Source organism: Varroa destructor, unplaced genomic scaffold (assembly GCF_002443255.2).
Source record: "Varroa destructor unplaced genomic scaffold, Vdes_3.0 BEIS01000004.1, whole genome shotgun sequence".
Lineage (NCBI taxonomy): Eukaryota > Metazoa > Arthropoda > Arachnida > Mesostigmata > Varroidae > Varroa > Varroa destructor.
The window spans coordinates 21,787,127-21,810,471 of NW_019211457.1; the positions used below are offsets into that span (position 1 = coordinate 21,787,127).

A 23,345-nucleotide genomic window follows, 5' to 3' on the forward strand; every position below is an offset into this window, starting at 1 on the left:
GACGACAAATCATTTACGAAAGAGCAACTGCCAGGACACGTGAACAACTCATCGGCAAAATTAAGTTAGCGGCATTCACTTTGTTCATCGACAAGCACGGATTGCTGAAGTCAATAACGCGGCTTACGAAAGGCTCGAATTTCACTTATGACGAGATGAGCGTTATAGTAGTGTCAAGAGAGTTTCAACTCGCTGTCTCTCGAGTTCGATAAAAACAATGCTTCATCGTTACGAGACCTGCCGTAGCTTTCATAGAGCCACTGTCGACCAAATTCGGGCACCGCTGTCTTTGGAACGAATCACGAATCATTCCGTTCGCTTCCATAGAACTGACTCTACGGTCATTTCCACATAGGCTTGAAAGAGGAGCCCCTAGAACCGTACACTTGTTGTTTACCTGTATAGGCATGCGCGGTATTCATTTAGAACTTGTGTCCTCAATGTCTATCTCACGTACTCATTTACCACCGTATTGATTTGTCATGTCGCAATAGAATTATCTGAACTGCGATAACTGTGTTTCATCAGGGCGCTAATGACATTAGCGTAGCCCACTGCGCCGAACGGTCTTTGTGGCGAGTTTCGGGGGTTGCTGGCACAGCTAAGGATAAAAAGTTGATTTATAAATACGCTAAAAGTAGCATTGAAATTTAGACATTTTAGAAATTTCAGACTTTAATTTTTGACGCTACGCACTATTACTGTGCAAACCAATAGTGATCATCATTGTTTTGTTTCCAGAAAGACACCATTTTCATAAGAGATATTAGGCATTTGTTTCTGACTGAATAAAAGTTTTTCCAGCTAAATTAGAACAAGAGGTGAGTTCAAACATTGAAGCCCTGATTTTTAATGAAAACAGACTCAGCTATATCTAATTTCTTAACTCTTCTCCTAGCCGTTCTGCTGTGTTGAATTTGGGTAAAATAAAAACATACCAGAAAACATCACCAAAAATTAATGAAAACAAATCTCATTTATTTTTTTTCTGCTCAAAATTACATACACAGTATCCATTATAACAGTACCGCTTACAGGAATTCGTTTATGGCCAAGAGCTTTAGGCAAAGTATAAAGGATTTCGAACAGTTCTGCTGCAGATTTGAATTATGTACCAGTAAGGCTCTTTATAGATCTATTTTCAAATTCTCATAAATTCGTTTCTTTTGGGAGAAGAGAAATTTGAGAATTTGAAAACAGCTCTACGAAGTTTTTCGTAACGTATTTTACCGAAACACATTTGTTCTAAAACGCGCGTTATACCCAATATACCCATATTTAAGCAGTTTCTGTTAGACCTGTCTTTAACATCTACAGTATTATCATGATAATCTTTGATGTGGTTGAGTGTTGGATCATATATATATATATTATATATACGCGAACCGAGGGCAAGTCCGTACTCATTATAGATTAAATATCCGTTGGTTCAAGCGTCTGAGAGTGCTGCTACACCAGGCAAAATTTTACCCTCAAGGAGCTCGAGAGAAGCCCCTCCTCCCGTTGAGACATGTGATACCTGTAAAAGCACATATGTAATAACTAAATATGCAGCTTACTACTTAATAAGTGATTAAAAGTAACCATGTTCTAGGCATTATTATCCACACACAAGGATTTCACAGTTCCCTTTGTTCAAAAACAGTTTGATAAAAGTTACAGCTATACAGATAAAATGACAGCTAAAAAATTATAAGTTTATATTACTGTATTTTCATTTATCCAATAGTAACTATATAACCAATAGTAAAATATTTACTGCCGTTTATAAGCAATACTTTAGTGATATCAGTAATACTAGAACCTGATATATATCTTTATGTACCTTGTCTTCAGTTCCCCATTTAGCAGCACAAGTTGCTGTATCGCCGCCACAGATAATCGTAACTGCTCCTCGGTCGGTAGCAGCCACGACAACGTCCATCAATCCTTTTGTGCCGACAGCGAATTTCTCAAATTCAAAAACTCCAGCAGGTCCATTCCATAAGATTGTTTTGGCCCTACTCACAGCACCTGCAAATAGCTCCACTGATTTGGGACCACAGTCTAGGCCCATCCAGCCGTCGGGAATACCGTTTGAAATATCCGCAGTTCCGGTTGTGGCATCCTGCAAATAATGGTACCCCATAAACCAAAGGAAGTTCAAATAGGTATTTACTGTCACTTATGAGTAAATTTATTATGTTGAAACTTAAAAGAATCCTGTAATACAGAGATTTCGGCTTTCCCATGATTTGCTTCATAGAGCCGATTATAGTGGCAACGTCGTGTCACGAATTTACTAATAAAAGCCACCAGAGCTTCCTACTTTTCTCTTCTTTGCAAAGACACTCAATAAAACCTCAAATATGGGAGTTTAAAAAAGCTCTAAAGGATTGTTCTATCGGCCTACTGACAAAACACTTGATAAAGTGTTTTACTTATATTTCTTTATATTTATATATGTTTGTATTAAACACCTTATCAAGTGTTTTGTCTTATCATAATTACTCAGTCTAAGTCGTACCTCATGAAACTTATCAGCGATAACAAAATCGCTTGGAAGGTGAATTTGGACATTGTTGCTTGCAGCTTTAGCCATTAGCTTCTCAACGATCGCAGCTCCATCATCATCAAAGAGCGAGTCACCGATTTTCATTCCGCGGGTAACTTTCAGAAAAGTGTATGCCATACCACCTCCAATAATCATCTCGTTCACCTGAATAAAATCAGAGTATTTAAAATACTCATTATTTTGATACTATGTAGTGTCTGGGCCTCTTTGAACTTAAATTATTTTGTTCATGGCTGAAAACCATGATGCATGGTTTCACTTTTGATACGTATAAAAATTTACACAACAGTATCTGGCCTCGATTCTTGAATCTTAACTAACGGCTAAAACATTCCTCCCAGGCAGTGATTTAATTCGTTTCTGGGGTAAGCCCTCCTAACCGATCGTTTGGTCGAGGATCAAATATTTGGACGAATTATTATACTTAAAATAAGACATTCACTGATCGACTCTTCGTCACAGTTCATGATCTACATATTAAGGCTGTACACTAGTATGTCAATATACTGTAAGGGATATGTTCTATATATATGGGCAGCCTAGTTAACATTTGACCCGATACAATCGCCTTTGTTGAGTTTAAGGGTGTACATGCGAATCCCTTAAAGATAATATTTCCAACAAATGATACTTTTACGGTATATAGCCGATAAACGCCTTATATATACATATTGCGTCCAATTACTATACCTCCGAGCATTAAATAAAGGTATCTATCACGAGACAATTATTTACACATTTACTCGTTATAATATATAGCAACTTTTTTTGTAATATTTTAGTTCAACAAGAGCGGATTTCATAATGTTAGTTAAATGTTTGTTCAAGCACAAACTGGCCTAAATTACAACTCTTAGGTCCATAATGTCTTTCACAATTAACTTAACTCTTGCTCTAGTACACATATATCAGATTCGTTGCCAAAAAAGTTGTACGCGTACTTTAATATGAAAACGTCACGTCGTTACTAGAACACTGTTTTGAGTATTCATTTGCTTGCTGTGACGGTCAATCTCGTATCGAAAGAACCTTTAAAGACACAACTTAAAATCATTATCATTTTGATTTATAATATCAACAGAATTAGCATTCAAACTTTAAAATAAAAATGTTCACCTTGGGGGATTTAGACAAGATTTCGGCGTGCTGAGTTCCGCATTATAAGAAACAAATATGTCACTTTGTTTGCTGCGATTCATTTTTACGTAACCTGCTTGATATTTTCATGTATACAGACATTACGTACGTATTAAAAAGAATTTAAAGAACGTATGGGATAGTGACGGGCGTTAATCCAATTTCTGTATTTATTTGTCTTACCTAGCTTAATCACAATTTACACGATTTGCCACCCATTTTAAAAAAAAGGCCGTATATAATATATAAACACGGTTTGACGGTCCTTTCCTGCAAAAACGCAATACAAACCTATTATTAAGTTTTACCATGCATGCTTATAGATAATTGATTTCACGTAGCTAAATAGACTAACCGACGTGAAAACCTCTTGCTAAATTTCACCTTGTCTAGCAGGTTCTCGATAAGTTGAATCTTATCCTTAACTTTAGCTCCGCCCAAAATGGCGAGAAAGGGCCGTGCCGGCTGGTCAAGCGCTTTTGAAAAGTAGTCGAGCTCCTTCTTCATGAGAAATCCGGCTGCGCGCCGCGGGAGCTCAACACCCACCATAGAGCTGTGGGCTCGATGTGCTGTTCCGAAAGCATCATTGACGTATACGTCTCCGAGTCTAGTGAGGCTTGCACGGAACTCCTTAACTTTGGAGGCATCCGCTTTTATTTTATTACCCGCAGTGTCAACGCCTTTTCCCTCCTCCTCAATGTGAAAACGTAGATTTTCCAAGAGAATAACACTTCCCGGTGTAGGATCTGCGCACGCAGCCTCTATTTGAGCACCACAGCAGTCATTTAAAAAGATTACCTAAAATATTTTCACTCGTTAGTAGCAGAACTTGTCAGTTATACACCTAAAATATAAATAAGCTACTTTTGCAAAACTCTGACTTAGGGTATGCAACTTAAATCTCCAGCGGTCCATGCAAACATTCAGACAGCTGTATTTACCAGGATTCCGTAGATATTTTCCAAAATAACAAAATAAGAGACAAATCAAGTCTTCTCATTCTTATGTCTTTTATAGCTAAAGAAAAAAAAATGAATATACTTTTATCAGTAAGTTAAGACGTCGTGTTTTATTTTTTAACGAAGTGGCTCAGTATGACAGGCAAAGATCGTGGTTCACTTGCAATGTTGGAAAAAATACCTTTTTTCCAAGAAGTTGATTTAGTTCTTCTGCAACCACCGCAAGGCTATATTTTGAGTTTGACTGACCGTCGGGTCTACCCAAGTGACTCATTAACACAACTGACTTTGCACCCTGAAATAGAATAGCAAATAAGATGATGAGTATCAAACACATAACAGTGTTATCTAATCGACCCGTGCAATACAGTAAAAAAAAACGTCACGTGAATGTAATTGAATCAAAGAACGTGTGCCTCATTTGATACAATTAGGCAAATAATTCGCCAATCTATTCAGTCATGTTTTAGTTCCATGTTTACTAAAGGCACTAAAATTTGCGCCATGTAAAAGAATACAAAGCTGACAACACTTGGACAAAGCTATAAGAATTACGCTAGCTGCAACGTCAAATTCCGGAACAAAATGGAGAATGGTACTGGTTCACAATTTCTCAGCTTTATTACCCTGGCTTCTTCAAACCATCTGGGAACAGTCAATAACTATTCAACTCCATACTATCTAGTTTATTCGCAAAAGTTCATTATCTGATACTAAAACCTACAATAAATAATGGTGGTTTAAGACGCAAATTCTGGAAATATTTACTGCCATTAGGCAGATCGCAACATATTGTTAACATGATAACTTGGCTAGTTTTACATTATGTATAATTATGCGACTTTTGGGGCAGATTATTTGTGAAAGTTTTTCACAGATTGATAAAGCATTTCAGTAACGCACTCGTCTTGGAGAGATGAAAATACGAAATATCACCTGAAAGCTTGAATCTTTTCTGGCTTCACACTGCAAAATGTAATGTCCGTTTCTCCTATTTATTTGTAAAATATGGCTTGCTAGGACCGCATACTTCAGGACAACTTAAAAATTCAGAATTTCTGAATGAGGTATCATATAAAAAAAGATACTTAACGGGTCGTTGATTTGCCTCCGCGATTACTTTACCGTAAAATAAAAAATAAAAATTCACAATGTTTAATTTTTTTTTAATTTAAATGTTGTGCACTTTTATTTATTTTTATAAATAGAGTTTAAAAATAAACAACCTTCTAGTATAAATCCTTCTCGGGTTCTTAACGAACTGAACGAATTGCTAAAAATGAGTGAACCTGTTCAAATTAGCTTTACTCTCTGCGGGAGAAAGAAGCTGTCTCCCGAACAGACCCTTTCTGTTTGCCTGCCTTCTGTTGCTATCAAGCAAATTGTATTTTTATTATCTAGAAATAAAAGGCTAAGTATGTCTACAGATGAACGGTATAGCCTTGTCGCTTCCCTTAGGCGTAATTTCACTTAAATGATTGTACCGATGAACATGTCTCAGCATTAAAGCAGCAAGTGCAAGTCTTTAAAATATCGATATTGTAGGAAACGACTTATTGTTACGTAATTAAAAAAAAAGTTGAACCGATGTAATAGCATTGCGGAGAAGTAATTGTTGTCTTTACATATGGTTTCCTTTCAGAAATTCATAAGAACTTTTTAGGGGATTTTGATTCTACCTATTATCGACTTGCAGAAAATCAACATATTATTGTATTTTAGCAGCAATCACGATTGTTTTATCGCAGTAGCATGACAAAAGTTAGAAAATTAGCCTCACAATGCGATCCTATTTTAAGAACGATTTTCGAATATGGTCTTTAGGGGTTCTCAACCAATACAGAGCAAATCACTGAAAAAGGAAAAAATCCCTTTAGTTTCACGTTTTATAACAGAGAAACTTTCATGGTCGAGCGTATTCATTTGACTCCACCTCATACGCAGCTTTCCGCACGATAAGGTTCTATCTGGAAAGAACTTGAAGCGACCATTCTCAAGGGTGATTTGTGGGTGACAGACAAACAGTCAGACAGACAGTCTTAGTACACGATGCCCTAAAAGCAGCAGCTTTTTCATCATACCCTAACTGGAAACCAAAATGGGTTTTTGTGAGCATTTTGATTGTTAAAATAACTCAGCCCAGGGGGCTTTATTTGCACGATATGTAGAACAGTGCCTGTCAAATCTTCTCTAAAAGAACACTTAAATTACTTAAATGATTGGCGAAACGGACTATCCCGTGTAATTTCAGTACCAGGTTCACTAATCAATTCGCGAACACAATGTTTCAGATTGTGGATCACAGCCGTGCGATGTCACTACCGCGCAATGAGACCAACCAGCCTAAGAACCTAAGTTCAAGCTAATTTACTGTTTCTCGTGCAATGTTTTCCAATACCCTCATTTGCGTCCACAGAAGGATGTAGAACCATTTACCACAAAAAATTAAAAAAAAAAAATTAAAACAGAAAAGATTTGCAACAAGGCGTGCCATTGACTCTTGCTACTACTCCATCGTAATGTTTGAAAAGAGAAGAGCCCGGTGACACCTTTGGTCGCCATGCCTGACCAAACAGTGACCGTTGCGAGTTAAGTAATTGTTTGAGACTCACCCAGTTTCAAGTGCAACAATTTTGTTTATTCGCATAGGCATTCCGTGCAGACTGAGCTTCATCAGAGAAGATGAAGTTACCAAAAAATCGCTAATACGTGCCTTACACTACAACACATGGCAGTCGGGAAAACAGTGGTTATGACGGCCCTGGATCCGAAAGGGCCTAAACTGTGAAACGTAAACACACGGGGCAGTAGCGGACACCGGAGCCGTGACAGGCACATCCCGATAGATAAACATAACTGAGTTGTAATAACTGGAATCCTACAATATGTACCAATGAATAAATACACGTCTACGGCTATATAAGTGCAGAGCAAGTGGCTAATAAGTGATTCAACTTATTCCTGTCAGCCAATTATCAAATTAAGTCAGTCCATTTAATAGGACAAGTATGAAATCATAAGATGAAAAAATTGGCAAATGGGTGCCACATTATTTTAACGCAAAAACGACGTCGTAGAATCTTAATTTTTTTTGCCCTTTTTTAATAATAGTGACCTCTTTTTCCATCGAATTTTACTGTGATTAAAACTGCAGCTTATACAATAATCACAGCTCACACCAGTGGGTGCATAGCGGCACATCATCCTGAAACAAATGTGTAGCTGCAGTAGTTTATGGTGTCCGTTTGGTGGTCTACTCTAGATGTTATGCAGTATAATTACTCCGCATAAACTCATATAAACTCCGCATTATATAGGCAAAATCAGTAAATAGAGCTAAATCAGTCTATTGCACGATCACGCTTGACCTCGCATTGCGAGAATTGAGGTGGCCAAAATCCAGGAGCTTAAAATTCTTTGTTATCCACAAAATTTACTTGAGGTTGCTGTCACTAATTCTCATTTTTATCTTGACAATTCCTTAAACCTTAGTATGATATCGACATTATTTTTTGAACTTCTATGAACTCTCGTATACAGCATAATAAATATGGACAATCCGAGTGATAGCAGGTCAAACGAATAGTGTATTTTGTGGAACCTTTTCATCTAATTCATTAGAAGGTTATCAGGAAATAATCTTACATCATGATAGCAGAATGCATGAACTTCATCCTGTAAGATTCTTTAAATATTGACATTCCTTTTTTTTTTTTGACATAAATTCCGAATGCGTGGTAAAATAAATGTCTGCAACGACTTCAAATAGATGGCACCAGTCACTGTACTGGCAAAAATGGTCCAATAAAGCTACTGTATATATATATATTTTGGAGGTTATATATATTTAGGTGGTTCGATGTGATTATATATATATAGCAGCAACATCCTTTTTTTACTGCTTATGCATTTCTGTTGCTATCATTAGATAAGAATGAAGTGAATTTCAGTAAGGCTTATTAGTGCTTGTCAAGGTTTGTCGTCGCCACAGTCGTAGATAACAATAGGAGAGCAAATTATTAGCTTAGGCGAGCTAAGGCATAGGCAACACTGTCTTTTGGGGACAGCTGTAAGCGTTTACGCCACATAAGCCTGTTTTTGAGCTTGCTTATGGACCTGAAAGTAAATTTTGCAGGCCTAGCCCAACACTGGTTATTAAAGCTATTAAAGCAGTAGTGTCCGCTAACGGTCGCATTGAATTAAATATATGCATTTTCGCGCTAACAGAAGCCCGATTCGACGTATTAATGTTGCACGAAACAAAGGACCTCGTTGGAATGCAAACCATCTGCTGGTGCCTGCCACGATGTTCGAAAGTGGTCCAACGCAGCTGGAGGATCCACGCCTTAATGAGATCATCTTTGCACTTAATGCGGTATTAGATGTTCGTGATGTGCTCGTCACCGAGGTCCAGACTGAAATCCCGATCTCTGTAGGTCTGAGAAGACAGGTGGATATAAGGGCATAATTGCGCAGCGGGTTTCAAAGCGTTTCCATATCTATTCCAGTATATATATATGTAGAAATGGAATCGCAGGTTCAATGCAAATTTCCAACAACCGAAACCTAGTGGATGGGGCGCATTGAGCGCGACATCCGCCTCCATCTGAGGGAATCTGGGATGGGCGATTTGTTGCAGAACATGGGTAAGTGCGTACGTCCAAGTATCAAAGCGTAGTCCCAGCAACAACAGCCTTAGCAAACAGAACTGGTTCCGCAGAGTTTCTTTGAACGCGCGAAATTTACGGAAGTAACTGCACAACTGTGTTACAAAGAATCCTGTGCCACTTCTGATTGGTAACCATTTACATGCCTACAGAATTGGCATTTTCTGTCAACAATTGGTTGCATGTTAAATACTGCAAAGTGCATGTTGAATATTTCGAAAGTTACCTGCAAAACACCACAAATATCAACAAAAATAGCATACTCTAGCAGCCGAGCCATTATTTAACATTTCGATATAAGGATTGCAGCGTATCATATCTGTCGAATATTGGTTGTTAAATTTCAATCGAGTTTTGGACACCGTACTTGACGCAACGCTCACTAACGCCGTAAGTTTAAATACAAATGTAGGTAACGCAGTCGAGTGTTACAGCGAGTACTAATGATATGTAAGTCGTATTTCCGGCACTATAGCGCTTCATGAACAAGTTGTCGGGCGAATAAGTCCAAATTATGCTTGTAGTAGTACATCATCATAACATATACATATATCACGAAACAATGATGGGAATCTACACCAATATCACCTTTCACACCGTAAAACTTATTGGATCCCAAAAATTGGTAGTTTCAAATAACCTTGGCAAAATTTAGCCAATTTAGCAAAAAATAAAGTATTATAAGAAAACAACTGTTATAGAAACATATAATGTGTTACGAAAACATCTGGTAAGATATATAAGGGCCTTTCTCTGATTTTAAGAGTACAAGTAAACTGATAACTATTAATATTCTGCTCTTAATTGTTACCTTATCAAGGCAGTACTTAATTGAAGGTAAAGCCGCAAGAATTCTTTGATTATTGGTAATTTTTCCATCTTTCAGAGGTACGTTGAAATCAACTCGCATTACCACACGCTTTCCCGCCACATCCAGTGCCAATAAATTAAGTTTGTTGAGCGATGTCATCTCCGTTGCTTTTTCGTAGAAAATCTGCAAAAGATTAGTCGTGAAATAGACTTTGTACGTTAATTCCGTACGCCTTCCAAACTCAAAAAGACGAATGTAAATACGTCTTTCCCAGTTGCGTGTTCCGCCGATCATAAAAATATAAGAAGCTAATTTGTTCAGACTCGTTCTTACCTATTTGCTTATCGTATAGATGCTAGAAATTTAATATTCAAACCTTTTGTTACGTTCCGATCTCAACATATCATATACAACATCAATAAAAAAGTCTCGCATGTAACTTTTCGCTAGGCCGTCTTTCGCCTTATAAACTAGCCACGTGCTTCTTCGATATGCAGTAGTGTCCGGCTGCTTTGCTAGATGCACAGATGCATAACGACTATTATTTGTTTTGCCTATTCTTCGATTGTCTAAACTTTTTCGAAAGCTCTCCGAAAAGAAATATTTTCCGGTACCCGGAAGAAAGAAAAAGCAGTGCTGATTCTTAAAAGATAGCTAACAGGCCCATATGTTTTTTTGACACGTTAGCGAAGAGACCTGCAGCAATTACTTCTCAATTACAGCTCAGAACATTGCGAAACAACGGTATTGATTACCGTATACTCAACCAAGATACCGTCAGTGCTTACGACTGTCCGCCAAGTAGCATCAAAGGCAAAACAGTCAAGGAGTTCACGAGGAGGCTGGAGATTTATTCCTTATAATTCTGTTTAACATCAAAAATGTTTTTAGCATTTTTTCGCGGAAACTTATCTTTCGCAGACTAAAAAAGAGCAACATTATTGTGATATTAATCTGTTCCAAAAACAAGAACTTACACCGTGATGGCACGGCCTTCCAGATGACAAGTAGTCTCGCCCAGGCGTCCGTCATCAAACTATTACCGTAGAACTTTGCTTATGGCGGGACCCTGCGATTCACGGACCTGCCAGCAGGCACTGAATTCATAGCATACAGGAAGGATCTAGGATTACATATCTGAATTGGTCCAAGCGAGGGTAAACGACGGTTTGAATGATATATCATGTTGGGCTGAAGAGGATGGCCTGACATTAGCGCTTATTAAGAAGCACAACGTAGCTCACAATATAGCATTTGCTTTAGCCGTAATCGCGAAATAAAATTCAATGGGCTCCTAATGAATTCTTTGGAATCAGATACTTATACATCTATTGGATCAGTTCATGAAAAAAATCCCATACATAGCCGAAATCAGCCAAGCGACTCGGTCGCCACTCAACTGATTATGCTTATAACATCTACAGCCCTAACGAGGGTAGAACTTAAAAGGCTAATTTGGAGTGCGTACTTTGTAGCACTATGGTATGGGCTTTCATAAAGAACTTAAAAAAGCACACAGGCAGTTCACTTCAGGAAACCCGTTGCATTTTTACGCCAAAAGTGATACAGGCGTGTAGAGTCGTCAGCACCTTACGAATAGAAGTCCAGCCGCCATCTTATGAGACCTAAAAGCAGAAAAGAGGAAATAACGTCGGTCCAACTTGACCGCAGATGCCAGCAAAAATTTGAAAGTTGCTCTTGCATGCAACTTTATAATAATCCTACGGAACGTAACCCCGTATCTTAAAGACTGCATAGACAATGCAGGGAAAGAGGCACGTATTATCTTGTCGTACTTGCCATTAGATGTGGAAACTTTTAGCTGTATCTACAAATTAGACAACCAAAAGCCCAATTGGCGTACTGCGTGCATCGGAGCAAAAGAGGAACACAATGCTGGACATATGCCAGCATCCTGCGTAACCTTCAATTTACTCAAAAATAGGCATGCCAACCGAAAAATAAGAACCGCATTAAACTGACTGTTTAAGGCCGGGCTGAGTCATAAAGAGCAATGGGCTCTTAGAAAGCGGTTCGCCAAAAGTATTCTTATGGAAGACAGTCTTAAAAAAGAGCAACAAGCTAGCCTAGTACAGAACGTGGAAGACGCTCGCTGGAACGCACGACCGAGCTCACATATCGCAGGACTAAGCTCGTCTGGTTAAAGCAGAGAGTTCAGGCTGGCAATCTATTTGTCCAGTATTCTCTGGTACTACATTAATGCAGATCCTAACAAAAAAAATTCAACCGCTGGTAACACGTCTCACACTGCCTTGAATTAGGTTTTAAGTTTACCTACCTAGTAGCGACAAAGTGTAGATGCAATCTCTCACCTCTATTAAAAAACAGTTATTTCAATCGAACGGTCAGCATCGACAGTAAATAAAAAATAAACAGATATTCCATATTCTCTTTATCAACTTCATGATTATAGGTTCAATGTTAGGGCTATTAACGGAAATATCTAGGAAGCGTTTAACCTAGCACCGTATGTTTAATATTTCCATGGAATCTAAGCACGTTCATGACATCAAAAAAATATAGTACAACAAAGTATCTTCTTTTGATTTAGTTCTCTTTGTGAAATAAAAGGCATATTTTTTCCTAAAATACAATGCATATCGGGCCTCTACGCTCAGTAAGACCATATATTTGTTTCCTATGCCAATTTACTGAAGCTGGAAACTAGAATAGATAATCTGGCACGTACCTATGGACTGAAACTTATTAATCACTCACAGGACACCACACCTTCTATTATCACTTACTATAACGCCGTATTAAGCTTTGTGCAGATTATAAACTAGACTAAGTGATATATTTAACGGTTATTATTAGTTTTGGCAATACCAGATGATATATTAACATTGTAAATGTTAATTAACTGAAAGTAAATACTTTTATTGGCTATACACGGTAGAGACTTATATGTAGAAGCTGATACCGTTATAAAGGATTTGTTTCCGCGAAATACCTCAAAAGCTTTCTTTAATAAAATTGGTCACTGTTCAAAGTTAAATATAGGTCGAAGTGAAACCATAGCATATCTCGATCCTTGCACCAAACACAACTTTAGAAAATCATAATGAAAACTAGAGAAGTTGTCTCCACATCTAAAAGCTCGACTTAAAAATTAAGGTACCAGTAACTTTTTGCGAGATGAAGTATACTGTATTGGCTGTACTATATCCACTGAAAGGAAGGGATGAAATAAAAGGACGAAATCTCTATAAAATAAAAAATATTTTGATTTTATTAATTTCCTGTTGTAATAATTCAACTACCAATTTATTAGCAGTTATGACGCAAGTTCATACGGAATCAGAGCTACTGTTTTGTGTATATTTCCGGACGACACTGAAAAGGTCGTTTGTCATGCAAGCAGACCGTTTACTTGAATTGAGGAGAGCTATTACCAAATAGAAAAAAGCCTGAACCCTTAGATTTGCATGCAAAAAACTTAAATTATTTTGCACAATAATAAATACATCCTTATTGCAGATCGCCAGTCTTTGCTTATTCTTTTAAATAAAATGAGTGCCCCTCATTTACAAAAATGGGCTGCAATGTTATAATGGCGTGATTGTCGGGCTAAATACGTGAAGACTGCAGGCTTTGGTCAAGCAAATAGTCTATCGACGTTATTTGGAACATAACAATGTACGACGATTTACGGTAACTAGACAGACTGAATCGGCTTTTTTGTTTAAGTATTTTAATTTTAAGGCTTGTTGTCACTTAGTTCATAACATATTAGAAATGGCGCTAGTAGCAATAAATTGGCTTTAACATCTATGCAAGCGAACCCTATAAAGCACTGACCGGCTACGGTCGTACCAGATGACCGCTACTCTTCTTACTCTCAATAGTCGACTGTCGGCCCTTGTTTGGAATTGAATATAACACAGCTAATTGAATCGTCATACTGGACACATTTTTTATAAAAGCCACAAGCAGATACACAAGAGCATCGATTGTAATATAAAATTCCTGATACGGAATTGCGAAGCCCCTGCTCCAATGGCTCGTGACTCGTAAGAAGCACCTGGCTAAGAGTATATTTTCATTAGGTTGAATTTGTCTCGGCTATGCCCGCTTTTTGTTGTTTTAGTGATGCGTTTCCTGCTGCAATAAAACACACGACTAACTATTCAACCTCTAAATCCACTATAGAAAAGTTATATAGGGTGACCTTCGCCCAGTGATTCGTTTGCAATCTCTTGTTTTTCCAATGCATACAAAAATATTTTTGGTAATGCGGTTTTTATAAATCAAGTTGGGATAAATTACGCTACATAAAGTTTTAAATGCTTCTCATGGTTTACTTACATATATGCTGAAGCAAAAATGGATTTCACGAATGGCTTTGACAAAGTCACTCTAAATCGCCGAACCTTCTCGTTCGCTTAAACTATGATTATCATTCGACGTCCGCTGAATTGCTAGCATCAATCCAGTGCTAAAAGAACAGGAACCTTCTTACCCTATGATGTCCGTTATCGCTTCGTTCTACGACCCAGGCACTCAGGAGGGCGGGAGAAACCCGCTATTAGACGACTTAATCAAAAGCTCAACTACGTGCGAGTTGATCTGAGCAGACGAAAGTGGAGAGAGCCTTTTGGAGCAGGAAAAAAAGGTCCAAAAATATCTCATAATGATAATTGCAGGTTGAGTCAGCGACGAATTTTACAGTCTACACCATAGTATTTAGCAGATAACTGCTTATCCAATGAGTTTTGCGTTCGCCCTAAGTTAACGCGGTTTTTAATGCTAAGATTTTTAATAATTTAAAAAATACCGCGTACCGTTTTCAAAAATTAATTTATTATTGAAAACTTTAGTTCCTTTGTAAGCGTATATAAACATTAATTGTAATGAATGTTTGGTATACACTAAAGGCTTTACGTACACTTTTGTCTTTGTGGCAGGTACGTGCTTAAGTTTCTGGATTATGTGGGTATTAATTAAGGTTTTCATATACATGTAGATCTACTTTTTGTACCTTCGTTTTTTATTCCTGTTTATCACTCCCGTGTTTCAAAAATATTTGGAAGCGGTATCTGTGACTCGATCCCTTTTTTGTCTCAGGACAGATTAACTAATTTTGATTATCATGCTATCTGCGACTTTTAAAATACGTGTTACATCGATGTATACACTACTAGACCATCTCTGCTCTAGCAATAATAGGAGCCCGTGCGGTCGGTGAGCAGATTTTGCTTAGTAATACGTTATGATCTCACCTAGTTCTGCAACTATCCAGCAGTTACTGCAGTTTCCAGTGCGCATTGTTTTGCTCTCTTTCGGATCGTATATGTTGAGTGCTTGAGGCGCTGTTCCATAAGATACTACACAGCCATGATGTACTTTTTAGCTATTACATTCGGGCAGTATGTCAAATACTGGTAAATCATGAATATTTACCCATTTGCTTACCGTTGACAGCTCTTTCAGTTTTTTTTTGCGTTTTTATATCGACTTTTTTTGGCAGTACGATTAATATTCTTTGCCTATCAGTACATCCATTTTTGAAAATTTTTTTTTATAACGTCACATGTCTCGACATTGGTGCGGAAAGAAAAGGAGTTTCACAGTCGAGATTTATGTACAAGTTTCTTGCAAAGTTCTATAGGCAAATGCATTAATTTGGTGGAACCCACACCTATTTAATTCTGAATAACAAGTCATGCTTAATTCCATTTCCATCGATGATGTCCTGCATCTGTACTAACATAAATTAAACAGTTGCTGTGGGACCCTGGTGGAATTCAGGTAAGGGTGTAACAAATAGAGTAGTAAATAGTAGTAGTTCACTACCAAGATTTATTATGAGAAAATGGAGAAATGAAGCTTGATTAAAGTTACAATGGATTTAGTGATAAATTGAGAACTAGAGTTAACGAAAGGTGTTTTACCTTTAATATACAACCGGTAAGCCCAGTCAATATTTGTTAAGAGAAGTGTTGATGATGTGGAAATATACGCATATGTTTGTCGTCAAAAATGTAGTAAAACAAAGCAGAGACCCTGATTAAAAAAATACCTGGCGATACTACAAAATAAAAATTAATGCAGTACTGGGAAACGATGATTATAACATGAGCTCATGGATCATGAGCCGCGTGTTAACAGTGACTAGTGTTAAAAAGAGTAACAAAAAGGGAGATTAGAACAAGCAAGTATTAAATCAAAATAATACGGCAGTTAACAGAAGAGGCACTTGATTAATAGGACAAGCGATCAGTAAGTATGATAAATATTTATTTTGCCCAAAATCTTTATAAAGGTTATAATCAATATATCAATATCTGATATGAAGCGGATCGATTAGATTTAAACTAAGAGAATGCATTAGCTTTATTATTGCTTTAACTAATGAAAGAACGCCCAAAATAAACACCAGGTAATACCTAAGAAAAACGGAATTAACTGTCAGAAAACTGCTTTAAGTAGACTTGTGAGAAGTGGGGCTATGGGTAGTGCTCTGCTGCGTTTTTGTATTGTGTAGCTTGCGAAGCCCGTTATGATTTAGTTAAGAATACGCATTCACACGCCTGAGTAACTGCTGTATTTGTAATCTCAGATCATGAAAAGATGATTATTACGGTGCTTAAAATATGCGTTAGTCGTATCAATTATCATTCGAAAAATAAAAGCCTGATAAAACGTACTAATGTTATATATAGCAATATATATATATAAGACATCTGCATTTGGAATTACAAAAACTGGTTTCAAATAGTCTTGAAAACAAATTATATTGGAAATCGAGTTATGTCTTTCGCTATCAAGACAAAAGCGTGCGTTAATAGACAGAACTATTGCAATTACATGTTGCTTAAATAAGAATAGATTAATCCAAGTTAGAACGCAAAAAGTTAAAAGTTAAAAATATTCCGAACAATCTAGTAATATTTAGCAGTCGACACCTGACTGTGTTGGAATTACTTACTATGAATTAAAGAAGCATTTTTAGCGTCAAGCAAGTAAACGGTGAAAGAATAACTTTAAAGTCGAATTCCTTGTGAACGTTTATGATTCATTGGTAGGAAATCGCTGTAGAGGGTACTGAGAAAATGATCGTCAATAGATTCAAATCCGGAGTAAGAGAAACCGCCAGAAGTACCTAATTGGCGGGCTTTAAATCACGCATGTTGTGTGATGACCGAAAGAATCTATTCATTCATATTTCATCATTACACAGCGTCCTGTAGTTATGCAATTAATGCGCTATTTAAAAGCCGTGACTTAGTATAGTCCTATAGGTTATAAAGTTGGAAGTTGCGGCACACTGTATGCGAAGAGCTGGCCTATTACATAAAAATAGTGAAAGTGTAAAAAAAGGACTTGCTACATGTCAGCGCATTTTATCTTGTCTTCTCAATAGTGTAGTGATAACATGTTTGCTTACTACACTTAAAAATACGGTAATGAAGCAGTATTTAATGGCTCAAGTATCGGACGTATAACTTGAAATATTTAAAGCGTTTCGTCTTCGGTAAAGAATAGTGACTACTAAAAAGAGGTGAAATTTGTACAGAAACATAGCGTAATAATTGATGTTTATTAATTAACGAACAGGTTACACATAATTAGGGCCCCACACAAGGAGCGAACAGAAGTAGAGGAAAACATGTATGAATTTATGTATGTTTTATTACTTGCACTTTAAACTGTTGCAGTAATGAGGCTTTAAAAGCATAAATTACGTAATAGGAAATAAAAAATTCAAACATTGTCGGAATCATTTGTTTTAACAGTTAGGTGTGCATAATCCATGTCTGAGAACATGATGGGTAATCAAAGGAGTTGATTCAAACTGTATGATCACGACACTGAGACCGATCAGCAATTAAACATCTGTGTCAATGTTGCTTACATAGCTACGATAGATCTAAAAGGCGGTGACGACTCTAATGCGGAGATAACGAAGGACGGAGAAAAAATACAGGGACAGCTTCGAGTTACAAACTTTTTTCAAATAATTTTCTTTATTCATTAAAATTGTGCAGTAAGTCTTGTGATCTGAATTGTGTTGAATACAACAAAGAGTCTGAACGGTTAGTAAGAAAGAGTCCATATATTACAGAATAACACAACATGCAGCGGCTTATATGATGTAGAGACAGTTTTATAGATATCACAACATTGAGTTACATGCTCTCAATTTTGGTTTGAAAGGTTCAGTTTTGGTAAGGCAATCAGGAACTTGAAACGGATTTTTCTTTATTTAGTATTATGAGTTGCATTCATGCGACGCATAGGTAGATGCAAACATCATAATATCTATGCAATTTTTAGACAGGAATATTGTATTTTACTCTGTAGAACTTCTCAGTTCTTAAGAGCTCTGTTTGAAATGTTAGCAACTTACATCGAACTTTGTCGAATAATAAAGGGTCTTTTACCAGCACAGTTGTGAAGAAGTTTTTAAAGTCTCTATTTGTTTCACACTTTATAAGTATATAGTATAGTGACACTTCTAATGGGCTAAAATATCTGTATTGCAAATCAGCTGATAAAAAGGAACCACGTATTCTAAAGTATATTTTAAGTCATTTTTGCTATTGATTGGTTTAACTAGACCGACCTAATGTAAAACTCGACTACACATCAACATTTATCACATTGGTATTACCTCTATTACTACCGCTTTATTTTGCTCTTACCGTCCTTATTACCAATTATCCCGCTCCACCAAGCTCGTTTGCAGCTTTAGCTCTTATTTCGTCAGCCTATTATAACATACACGAATTGGATTGGTTATATACGGAGGTCACTATAATGTACTGCGACTTAATAGCAGGCCTATATCTCTATAATTATTTGGTAGCAATTTTCATTAAACCTGTCGTTGTTGCGGAAAATTGTGTTTTCTTGTAGCAGCTGTCCCGTTACAGTATTTTCTTTCACCGATTCAATCAATTCATTATACTTTTCAGTAACCTCGTTATTTTGGATCGCATTATTGTGCTACAACGATTACTTACTTAGCTACTCTAATCTTATTAGCATGCTGTAGTGACCGTGTTTTCCTGTTGCAACTTCCTTGTGGCCCTGTTACTTGGTAAAAAAGACGAGTACTTTGCACAGACGACTTAAGTTAGACAAGCAGACAGAGGGGCTTTAGTAGATACTAGATGAACCTACGGGCTTCCCTTCGTGCTTGTGTTGCTTTTATTGAAATTTGATTTTAATCCTCTAGCGGTAGGAGGCTAATTAGGTTTATAATAAAAGATATATAATATTGTCACTCTTCTCAAGTATAAATTAGACGAATTGATTGACAGGTGAAGAACATAAGTGTGACTCAATTTTGTGTGTATCCTATAGAGTCTTAAGAAATAAACCACTATCCCATATAAACATCTCACGAATTCCCATCGATCGCTGGCTTGCCTTACTTTGCATTTATGGTCTATGGGGGAAAGAGATGTCCCGGAAAAGGCATTCAGCCCACCCCAGGATGAAACACTAGTCAGCCGCAAAACATTATCTTAAAGCGACTACTCTAAGAATATGATTTAGAGGTTACAGATAGTCGATCATATATAATCGACTTTTAATGATGAATTTACCTGGCGCCATATTTTTTCTTTTAATGTAACTATCTGATTCGTCGTTGTTACTTTCAGACTAAGCTAAATTATAAGTCGAGTACACATGTTATTCTAGCCTACCTAATTCGTTACCTTTTGCTGCTATATATGAGCTCATTCTCATAGAAATTTATCTCATTCGCATCACATCTAGCTAACCATGGACGAAGGTTCGATTGCAAACCGATGGTCGCCCGATTGAAAATCTCCTGCAGCATCAATATCATGATCTATTTACAGTAATTATACTTCGTTGGTCAAATCAATGTATTGTATATTCATCCTGTTTTCTCATTGAAATGTAGGGACAGTCTTGCCTCTAGAACAGCTGTTAGATAAATATGTTTTAATAATTGATTCATTCTATTTATTATTTTATCTTGCTGCAACCATTTGAGTCAGTAACCATATCATCTTGTTTCTGCTAATTTCTTACTCTTAGTGATTCTGTCAGGTTAGTGCAATCAGCCTGTATTTCTGTTCCAATGACTAAAGAAATATCTTCTGAAATAAATGTGCCAATTAAAATTAATTGGTTAACGCACTGCACATATCTTGTATGTGCATAAACAGCTCGACTTAAAATTGTCATTGTTTCCAGCCAATAAGCTAATAGGCTTTTAGTGATAGTTAGTCATAAGGTGACCCCAATCTTTAATTTGCATTTATTCGTGCGGATAACTTAATAATACATGTAAAGGCTACAAATATGGAAACTTTCGTTAACATGCTAAGTTGTGTTGGTGGTAAATACTGCGTCCTGAAAATATTTCTAGGACTTTTTTAGAAACTGGTGATGGACTGTATATCTGTTTCGCAATTTACTCCGAATAAAATCACGCTGTTTGAGCAATAAAACTGTATCAATGAGAAGTACTTTTTCTGCTAAATTCGGCTTAAGGTATGTTCCTTAATCTACGTAATATGACACAACCGATTTTTAATTTTTACTGTATAGCTTAAATATGTATGTCATATTTAAGATTAGCTTGGTATATTACTCCCAAGTACCCATAAGTATTCACATCTTTTATTTACGGACAATAAGAGTAACTTATCGTTGCGAAAGTGGGTACTTCAATAAAGTTGTATGATTGTGAATGATTTCTTTTAACATTTTCAGTAAATTTCTATTGTTGAGCGTGCAGTCATTAGGCAGCTAAATTAACCTGCGTGCTTAGTTCACTTAAACTTCCAATATATTAGTTTTGTTTGTATTGCGGCAGAGGTTGTTGTATAGAACTCATGGAGGTCATTTATCAAAATGTTAAATAAGATAGGTATCGTAACTGAACCCCACGGTTCGTTACATGTATTCATTATTTTGACAAGAATTAATTTACTTGAGGCCTTGTCCCACCTGACCTCTACTGGCCAAGTATAAGCTGGTAAGTTTTATGGCTGAGCTATTTAGGCCGAAGGAGTGTACTTTGCTGACTAGTCACCTTTTGTAAACACTGTCAAATGTTTTTTTTAGATCTTAAAAAGTTATTATTCCTCTACAGTTATTCCATAAACTTGCAAGCGAAGTTGCTTTGCGCTACAGCTAACCCAAGGAAAACTATAGTTCAACTGCAGCCCTACCCTTCTACAGTTGTAGTGTTGCAATTGCTTTGAGATCCTACAGTACCTAATTCTAATACCCTTCCAGCTATCCTTCTATAGTAACTCTATTTCTCTGGTTCTGTAATTTCCTTACATTAGTGCAGTTATCCTGTTACCCTTATTGAGTGATTAGTTCTGGTTAGAATAACCTACAGCTTTGTTACAGTTGCCATGTAGCACTTTACTTGTTAACTCTAAGGTTAACCTTAGGCCGTGCACGAGGCGCTAATTTGAGGCTTTACCTAAGCCTGACCAGGCTTTACTGTGCACAGTTCTTTCTGTGGAAGAATGTAGCGTGTTAACGGGGTGCAAGACCAAACAGGTGATACCGGCAAACGTTGCGGAAGGAACTTTCCATTTTTTTTTGACATTCTGTAGTGCGTTCTAATGCAAACAGAAAGTGAAATCGAAAATGCTGAAATTAGTTGGTCGGTAGTTGTTTCTGCAGAACCACCGTGCGATGTGATAGAGCATTTGTGCTGAATGGTGCCCACAAAACATCAAATCCGTCGCCATAAAAGAGTCCCGGTTTTTTCATTGAAAAGCTTGTATAATCTTGATACCTGTTGCACGTCGCTAAAAATAACAATTACATCTTTAAATAGCCCCAAACCACACCGTTGTGCTTGTTTTGTGGACTTTAATTCTTTTTTTTAAACAGAAAGAAACTTTGGGAGACTTGCATTGAAATAATAATTGAAACGTGTGCAGGACCAAAGAAACTCTGTTGGCACAGTAAACTTGCTGCTTCATTGAAGTGTTCTTGTAATCATAATTTTAGCGAGTCAAAGTACCCTTCGTGTTTTCCAATAATAAATAATTCCGTTTCTCAATCTCCATATTGACATATTTAATCAATTTCTAATATTAATAACAGAACATCAGTTTCAACATTTCATCACTATTCTATTACCAAATTTGGAAATATGAGAAATAGGCATGTTCTGAAATAAGAAACGGCTTTTCAATTGAACTTGTTGAGAAACGCTCAACAATTGTGGAATAATCACTAAAAGGTCACTTCCCAGAATCAGAATTACGATTTATGGGAGGAGGAATTGCTTCTAACCAAATTTCAGAAAAATTTCACGCACAGCCCACCTCGGGGTGAAGCTGCTAGCTGACAAAAAGGTCAGCGTTACGAGGGCGATTGGGTCGGACAGATACATGTCCTGTTTGAGTAATATAGTAAAATGCTTCGAGTTTCACATCCGGTATTTAGGTTGTTAGGCGTCACTTCAGGCAATATAGTAGTATAGTAAATCGACACATATATATATACATATATATTAGCAAAGTAAGTGCTACTGGACGCAGCCGTGCTCAAAGCTTTACGGTAAATACATTAAAAAAAATACGACAAAACATTGCCGAAAAATATCAACAGATTTCTAATAGTACGGAAAATATCAATTTCGCAGAACGAAGAGACCATTTTTACTTAAAAGCAAGGGATTTATCGTTCGAGATGGGCCTTGGTCGTTCTTCACTGAAGAAAATATAGGTTAGTGTACAAATTTTAAAGGTCACAACAGTTAGAACAGATTAACATATGCCGCGTATGCACGCGTATGTACCTAAACCTCAATTTCTGAGTTACATTAATAAGCCAATTTTGTTATTATACTGTACGCTTGTTTCATAACTGAATAGAGAACTTACAATTCTGTTTATTACAAATTCTTTAGTATGACTAGGGACCTATATGATATAGAACAGTGGACTGGCACAAGAGGCTTAAACTAACCGGGATTAATTATGTATACGGCTACCGCTTTCTATAAAGAACTCCGGGATGGACTTTTACTTTGAGATATCCTTAATTTTCGAAAATATTTAACTTTGTTTCTGATTTCAATTGTGTTACTAAAACAAGCGAAGTTGGACACTCATCAATAGTGGTTAAAAATGCATGCCCAGTTACTACTTTCAAATTGTACGCTCTTGTTCAATCAGAAAAAAATCGAAAGCACCGATAGTATTGTTGCGGGTTCTTGAAAATGTTTTGCCATA

At 36.8% G+C, this 23,345-nt stretch overlaps 2 protein-coding genes across 7 annotated transcripts in view; one reads left to right on the forward strand and one right to left on the reverse strand.

The window, feature by feature from the left end:
- Window positions 1-957: 957 nt before the first annotated feature.
- On the reverse strand, window positions 958-14,605 carry Pgk (phosphoglycerate kinase). 2 transcript variants are annotated; one of them, XM_022803419.2, is made up of 7 exons: window positions 14,458-14,605; window positions 10,129-10,311; window positions 4,832-4,945; window positions 4,076-4,489; window positions 2,507-2,698; window positions 1,826-2,107; window positions 958-1,519 (listed from the first exon to the last, which is right to left on the reverse strand). In XM_022803419.2, exons 2-7 carry the CDS (start codon window positions 10,285-10,287, stop codon window positions 1,430-1,432), a joined length of 1,251 nt encoding a protein of 416 aa, XP_022659154.1. In that variant the 5' UTR covers window positions 10,288-10,311; window positions 14,458-14,605; the 3' UTR covers window positions 958-1,429. The 2 variants fall into 2 exon arrangements, with proteins under 2 accessions (XP_022659154.1, XP_086844319.1); XM_086988193.1 differs by lacking the exon at window positions 10,129-10,311 and having other exon boundaries at window positions 14,458-14,595.
- Window positions 14,606-15,019: 414 nt separating this feature from the next.
- LOC111249660 (dual specificity mitogen-activated protein kinase kinase 1-like) overlaps window positions 15,020-23,345 on the forward strand; it is a 40,313-nt gene continuing 31,987 nt past the window's right edge. For 2 of the 5 annotated variants that reach the window (XM_086988191.1, XM_022803815.2), the window contains exons 1-2: window positions 21,483-21,654; window positions 22,754-22,836. The gene's annotated coding sequence lies outside the window, so the exon portion shown is untranslated. Of the gene's footprint in view, window positions 15,057-21,482; window positions 21,655-22,753; window positions 22,837-23,345 lie in introns of those variants that run through there. The other 3 variants (XM_086988189.1, XM_086988192.1, XM_086988190.1) reach the window with 3 other exon arrangements.